At 36.6% G+C, this 7,910-nt stretch overlaps 1 protein-coding gene across 2 annotated transcripts in view; it reads right to left on the reverse strand.

Annotated features, from left to right (window-relative positions):
* Rock1 (Rho associated coiled-coil containing protein kinase 1) overlaps positions 1–7,910 on the reverse strand; it is a 97,270-nt gene that overhangs the window by 22,311 nt on the left and 67,049 nt on the right. For both annotated transcript variants that reach the window (XM_021215123.1, XM_029546727.1), the window contains exons 20-23: positions 7,016–7,200; positions 5,495–5,564; positions 3,704–3,798; positions 2,456–2,621 (exon numbers count right to left, since the gene is read on the reverse strand). In XM_021215123.1, the coding sequence (XP_021070782.1) occupies positions 2,456–2,621; positions 3,704–3,798; positions 5,495–5,564; positions 7,016–7,200 (516 nt within the window). The remainder of the gene's footprint in view (positions 1–2,455; positions 2,622–3,703; positions 3,799–5,494; positions 5,565–7,015; positions 7,201–7,910) is intronic.

Raw genomic sequence — 7,910 nt, forward strand, 5'->3', positions numbered from 1 at the left:
TTTGTTTTTTTGAGACAGTGTTTCTCTGTGTAGCCCTGGCTGTCCTGGAACTCACTCTGTAGACCAGGCTGGCCTCGAACTCAGAAATTTGTCTGCCTCTGCCTCCCAAGTGCTGGGATTAAAGGCGTGTGCCACCATGCCCGGCTCCTTAATATCTCTTAATATCAATGGACACAATTCCCCCAATAAAAGACATAGACTAACAGACTGGTCACGTAAACAGGACCCAACTTTTTGCTGCATACAGGAAACACACCTCAGGGACAAAGACGGACACAACCTTAGACTAAAGGGCTGGAAAACAATTTTCCAAGCAAATGTCCCAAGAAACAAGCAGGAGTAGCCACTCTATTATTGAATAATATCGACTTCCAAACCAAAGTTATCAAAAAAGATAAGGAGGGACACTTCTTACTTATCAAAGGTAAAATTTAGCAAGATGAACTCTCAATTCTGAACATCTATGCTCCCAATGCAAGGGCATCCACATTCATTAAAGAAACTTTGCTAAAACCCAAAGCACACATTACATCTCACACAATAATAGTGGGAGACTTCAANACCCCACTCTCATCAATGGACAGAACCTGGAAACAGAAACTAAACAGAGACACAGTGAAACTAAAAGAAGTTATTAAACCAATGGATTCACCAGATAGCTATAGAACATGTTATTCTAAAACAAAAGGATATACCCTCTTCTCAGCACCTCATGGTACCTTCTCCAAAATTGACCATAAAATTGGTCACCAAACAGGCTTCAGCAAATAAAAAAATATTAAAATAATCCCATGCACCCTATCAGATCATCACAGACTTAAGGCTGATCTTCAATAACAACATAAATAATAGAAAGCCCACTCTCTCCCTACCTATTCAATATAGTACTTGAAGTCCTAGCCAGAACCATTAGACACAAAAGGAGATCAGAGGAATATAAATTGGAAAGGAAACAGTCAAAATAACATTATTTGCAGATGATATGATGGTACATATAAGTGACCCCAAAAATTCCATCAGAGAGCTCCTAAACCTGATAAACAACCTCCGTGAAGTAGCTGGATATAAAATTAAAACAAACAAATCAGCTGCCTTTCTCTACACAAAGGATAAACAGGCTGAGAAAGAAATTAAGGAAATAACACCCTTCAAAACAGACACAAATAGTATAAAATACCTTGGTGTGACTCTAACTAAGGAAGTGAAAGATCTGTATGATAAGAATTTCAAGTCTCTGAAGAAACAAATCAATCAAGAATTCAGAAGATGGAAAGATCTCCCATGCTCATGGATTGGCAGGATCAATATAATAAAAATGGCTATCTTGCCAAAAGCAATCTACAGATTCAATGCAATCCCCATCAAAGTTCCAACTCAATTCTTCACAGAGTTAGAAAGGGCTATTTGCAAATTCATCTGGAATAAGCAAAAAACCTAGGATAGCAAAAACTGGGATTATATACACGGACAGCCATGTCCATGTTTTTATATGGGTGTTAAGAGATACAAACTCAGGTCTTTTGTTTCTAAGAAGTTAGGTGATCTTGGCAGACTGCATTAATCCTCTAAGCCCCAGATTTACCAAGATCACCTAACTTCTCAGAGCCAAAATCAGGATTTGAAGCTGGCACACTTACTACAGTGTACTTGTTAACTTACAAAAAAGTTTCTGTAACTCCCAATTATCCCACATTACTATGAACAATAAGAATAGGGAATTTTGCCGGGCGTGGTGGCGCACGCCTCTAATCCCAGCACTAGGGAGGCGGAGGCAGGCGGATTTCTGAGTTCGAGGCCAGCCTGGTTTACAAAGTGAGTTCCAGGACAGCCAGGGCTATACAGAGAAACCCTGTCTCAAAAACAAAAAAAAAAAAAAAAAAAAAAAAAAAAGAATAGGGAATTTTTTTCCATAATGGATTAGTTTTGATTATTAACCACGAGTTTCTTATTTCAGAGTAGTTTCTCTGAACTTCAAAGAAACCTAGTCCATACCATCACTTTCAACACAGTAAGAAGATGAGTTTAAGATAAGTGGGCTGGAGAGATAGTTCAGCAGTTAAGAGTACTGACTGCTCTTCCAGAGGTCCCGAGTTCAATTCCCGGAAACCACATGGTGGCTCACAACCATCTGTAATAGCATCTGATGTCCCCTTCTTTTCTCTCTGAAGACAGCTACAGTGTACTCATATGCATAAATAAATTTTTCTTTTAAAAAAGGCGTTTCTTCACATAAAATATAAAGTAGATCTACAGTAGGCAAAAAAGCCCAGTGTATTGAATAATATTTTCTATCATTACCAACTGTTTTAGATAAAATAAACACAAGAACAGAAAGGTCACTCTATATGTGAGAAGCTTAAGTATATATTCATGCACATACACACACCCTAATACTTTAAATTATGAACTACTTTGATTCAAATCAATCTCAGTGAGATATTTACTTATCACATACCCGACTAACAGTGTGATCTTTATCTGTAATCTCTTGTCTATTTCTTGAAGCAGCTTTCTTGCTTTCCTGAGTCAACTCAAAATACTGTTCTTCCAGAATTCCTCGTGCCAGCTGCTCAGACTCAGCTTTTGTTTCTGCTAAGTCCAACTGAGTAGAGAGAGTTTCTCTGCAACATTTTAAGTGAAATGAATAAAAACAAATTCAGTTTATTCTCCATACTTGATCATGTAAATGAAAACAATGACCTTGCTAGACATGGCAGTCTACATCTGTAATTCTGACAACTGCGGTCTTAAGGCACAGGGATTGAGAATTTAAAGCCAGCCTGACTACACAGTAAAACAACAAAACCCCATATAACATAACCAAGGATTTTACTTTTTAAAGTAAACTTTAAATCCACTATTTTTTCTTTATACAGGTAACGACTTTTTAAGTCATTTAATTTTAGAAAGAAAACTGTTGTGGGTTTAGAATATAAGCCACTGGTAGATCAGGAGGTATTCAAGACACTTTCATCCCCATTTACACTGGGCAAGTTCTTACAATTCCTGGAGCTTAATTTGACTAAGTCTATAAACTAAGAGATTAAACTAAATTATCTAATATCTGAGATTATGAAAACATAAAGAATCAAACCATTATAAACTATTTGGAAATGTTACTAGAAAATACACTTTGAAGCTTTTCAGAACTGCTGGAGTATAGTGGTCATGTCTAAAATTCTATCCACTTGGGAAGTAAAGGGGCCAGGAATGCTCAAGGCCAGCCTTGGGTACAAAAGATTATCTCAAAACACTAACTTTTCAGAATTTGCTTTTACAGTGACACTAGATTACTTTCACTTGTCTGTCCCTAAGAGTCTCTCTTAGACAAGCCATCTTGGTTATCCGTATACTTCCTTTATTTTTGTAGGTTCTTAGAATATTTGGGTAGTGAATTGTCCCTAATTATGACCACAACTATCTCCTCTTTTTCCTTTTTTGTTTTTTAAACGTTATTTTTACTTTATGTGTATGAGTAATTTACTTGCATGTATGTAAGTACACTATTTGTCGCATAGAGCTCACAGTGGCAGGAGAGAGAGCAGATGCTCTGAAACTGGAATCTTAATGTAGACTAGTCTGATTTGATATCACTTAGTCCAATAAATTAGCCCTATCAGAATGATGGCACCCTTTCTCTCAATTTTTCAACTTAAATTTATGAATGCCTTTCCTGTTTTATTTAAAAAGAAAACAGACATACTTTTCACTTTGCAGTTCCTGTATTTTCCTTAAATTTTCTCTGTTTTTTTCTTCAATTTCTTCTTTAAGTTCCTTTACTTGGGTTTTATAAAGTGTCTGTAAAAACAGTGATAGGAATTAAATGTTTGTGGTGAGTTATAAACTGTTTAGCAGTTTCTTTATCTTAAAAGTTTAAAAAGGTTTATTATCTTACAAGTTAAAACAAGTTAAACCAGGAGTAAAGAGATGGCTTATCAGTTTAAGAGCACTGGCTGCTCTTCCTGAGACCCAGGTTCAATTCCCAGCACCCATATGGCAGCTCACAGCTGTCTGTAACTTCAGATCCAGGGGATTCAACACCCTCACACAGACATACATGCAGGCAAAGCATCAAAGTACAGAAAATAAATCATTAAAAACAAACAAGCTGGCTGGTGCTGGTGGCAACTTTAACCCAAGTATTTGGGAGCCAGGCAGGTGGATCTCTGAGTTAGAAGCCAGTCTGATCTACAGAGCAATTTCCAGGACACCGAGGGATACACAGAAGACCCTATCTCAAAACAAAACAAAACAAAACCAACAAACCCAAAAGTCCGGAAAAAAAAAATCCCACAAACAAAAAACCAAGTTAAATCCATGTATTTAATTGTGAGGAATAAGGCTTCCAGGATAGACGGTACTAGAGGGCACTGATAAATATTACGTCCATTCTGTACCAGAAAACTCAAGGAACCCCATCCCAATCTGTAAAGAATACATGGCCTAATAAGGCAGTTTTCTTGATGCTGTAAAGCTCCCAGCCGCCGGCGCCCAAGCACTCACAGTGCTGCCCAATGCTCCAGACAGCCATAGAGAGTAGGAGTGGGTGATAAGGGCAGATCATGCGGCAAACCTGCCCACCACCTCCCACCACCTGAACCTGCCGTGGGGCAGCACCAAAGACTGTGCCTGCGGCCCCAGATAACTATGAAAATCAAGCCCTAGAGAGAGTGTGTGTGTGCACGTGCAGATGATATGGAAAGCCCATGAACTGTAATTGGCTGAATTTAATTTTAAAACCTCATTATGAGACAATTCACACGGATCCCATGTGGAAGCCCGCAGCTCAGACGACAAGCCTGCACCATCAAGGCTCAGCTCCAAAGGATCAGAAAGCAGGGAAGAGAGTCGTGGATCACCTGTGCGTTGCCACCAAGTCAAGCTATGCCAGCCAGACCGGAAGGTTAGTGACAAGAGTGTGAGTGAGTGAGTGAGTGTGTGAGTCAGAGTGAGTGAGTGAGTGAATCAGAGTGTGTGTGTGTGCGCGCGTGCGTGAACAAGTGCGTGCTATTTTGCCATTTATTTGCTTATTGCTAATTAGGAATAAATAAAAAGCTGTTAGAACCTTTTCAACGAGTTCAAGGATTTACTTTCTACCTCTGTCATTAACCTTGAATCAGGACAATTCTGGACACAATCCTACCTTAACCTCCAAGTGCTGGACATTAGGCATATTATTTCCATGCAACAAAGTCTTTTTTAAGACAAGGTCTTACCCTGTAGCCCTGGCTGCCCTGGATCCACCTACCTGTGCTTCCAGAGTGTTGAGTTTAAAAAGGCCTGCATTACCATGCCCAGCTCTCAAACTATTATTTACAGCTGTAATTTGACGGTAAGTAATTTCTGAAAAATTGCACAAAAGGTCTTTTATTTCTCCTTCACAATTTAAATAGACTACAAACCTTGAAAAGAAATATAATTGCAGAAAAAACTCTTAAAAGGTTCTTGTTTAAGTCAGTTTTTAAAGTCTCTACTAAAAATAATTCTCACTTACAGAGAAATACTGCTCAGCTTCAAGTTGATCTTGTAACTCCCGCATTTGCCCTTCATTTCCCCTATACTGCCTTTAAATAAAAGAAAAATCAGTAATTAAATTTTCTTATTTATGACAGATTTCACTGAAGTTGTTAAAATACAAAAGGTTCAATAAAATAACTTCTTTAAGAAAAATATTTCAACATCTTGTTATGTTCTAGCTCATCTTGCACTATGAACTGATAATGAATCCACATTAACTATGGATCTCTCCAAACCATCAAAATGAAATCAAAGGAGCTATGATTTGTTTGTAAATCATGTAAGTATTTGCAAAAAAAGGCAGAAATACAGTTTACAGGCAGAAACATCACAGAAATATTTTAAATGTCTTGTGTCATAAACAAAAGCAGAGGTCATACATTATTTAATTGAAAAATAAAGTGTAACATTTGGTAATCAGACACATGAAGGAGTATAAAAATAATTACAGGGAATATAAAAAGAAAGGAAGAGCAATAAACCGGTAAGGAGAAAGACAAAATGTGTATACATCACAAACATACACACCTCACATAAAAAAGGACACACACTTAGGAGAGGAAAAGACTCAAACACACAAGAAGGTAATAGATCTTGAAGACCCAATTTTAACCTAGGCTGTAGAATTTAATATTATATAGTAATTCCTCTTTAGTGTAGTAACAAGCCATGTAGGTGATAGAAAGTAGATACTAAATATCCACTGAATGCTGAGAGTTGCTTGTGGGAAAAAGTATTATGTAACTGAGTTGCTTGTGGGAAAAAGTATTATTTAACTAACTGGCAAAAATGGGGCTAGTAAAAGAAGAAAAAAGTTGCCAATATAAATCCAACTTAATAAAAACTGATAAATTATCCCAATGAAACAGGTGGTGGTGGCAACATGACTTTGATCCCAACATTCAGGAAGTAGAGACAGGTGAATCTCTTAATGTATGATTAACATACTCTGGAGGAGATAAAATCACAACTTGGTATGCTATATTTTTAAAGCTGGCGCATATATGTTCTAAAAGTAATGACACCCTGGCTTTCTCTTGATGTCAAGCAGGCACATAACATCTTAGCAGTAACAGAAAAATAAAAAAGACTGCACAACTCTGAAAGGAACCAAAAAAGAAAACAAATTTGCACTCTCAAGATTATGTTTAATCTCTAAAATAAAGCAACCTGAACACTTCCTCTCAGGTAGGGTAGCCTTCTTATTGTAATGCTAGTCTTGAGAGATGTGATGATGTTTATACATATGAAAAGTATGAGGAAACATCAACAGACTGACTGTAAAACCAGCAGTCTCGCTAATCTAGATTTCTTCCTTTAAATACCTGTAATTTTAAATAAGCTTGTCTTCCCAAAGCCTGAACTTCCTTGCAAATCTTTGCAAGTAAATTCTTTTATCACAATTTTTGTCTTTTTCATAAATTTTAAGATCTGAACATATAAAACATTAAGCAGCTATAAGCCAATGAAAACACAAAAAGATATTTTCAAGACTTACTTTGTAAGCTGAGCTAACTCAAATTCTAATAATCTCTTTGCTTCCAATAAAGTATTTATTTCCTGTTTCATCTGTTTTTCTAAACCTTTTAAATTGTCTGCTTCAAATGCTTGAGTCTTCAATTCATTCTGTAACAAGAGCCGTTTATTTGATTCCTGTTCCAGCTGCAGGGTGAGATTCTTAACCTATGAATGAAAAACAATTGGCATCTTAACCATTTTAGTAATTCATTAGATACCTAAAAGAATACTAATAAATCTCAAGAACATTATTAAAGTTTGTACCATTCTAATTCCTTCTTGTGTCTATTACTGCCTATTTATTGCTAAGTGAAAGTAGTATGTAAATTTTAGGTATGAAATCTGTGGGGAAAAGAAAAACCTTAGTTTCAACTAATCCAAAACTTTGGGAAAATAATGATAAAAGTCGTGTCTGAGGAGACATTCCAAATTTTAATTTACCTGTTAACCCACAAATGTTTATATATTCTATTCTATATAATCATAAAACTCAGAAAATAGTTAATATTTATTAAGTACTTATCCAATCAAAACTCTTGCAGCAGTTTTCAACATGTTCTTTACCTCCTATCTACAAAATGATTATCATAGAAATCATCAAACGGCACAAAGTCCTTCACCCCTGTCCTTTCTACCTGTTCCCTTGATGGTTGGACACTGCAGAATGTTCCAAGACTTAATGAATAATCTTAAAAACTCAAGTCTATTCTTCAGCTTCCAAATGACACACCCGTAGCAAGGCTTTCCTTAACTTTCACAGAATCCCACATGCATTGGAGTTCTTGTACGTAGTCTTTCTAAGCTGTCTGTTCCCCAACAGTGTATATAGATCATAGATGTATCTTACTCTCCTTAATAACAGAGAGAGAGAGAGA

The sequence above is a fragment of the Mus pahari genome, chromosome 15 (genome assembly GCF_900095145.1).
Source record: "Mus pahari chromosome 15, PAHARI_EIJ_v1.1, whole genome shotgun sequence".
Taxonomy (NCBI): domain Eukaryota; kingdom Metazoa; phylum Chordata; class Mammalia; order Rodentia; family Muridae; genus Mus; species Mus pahari.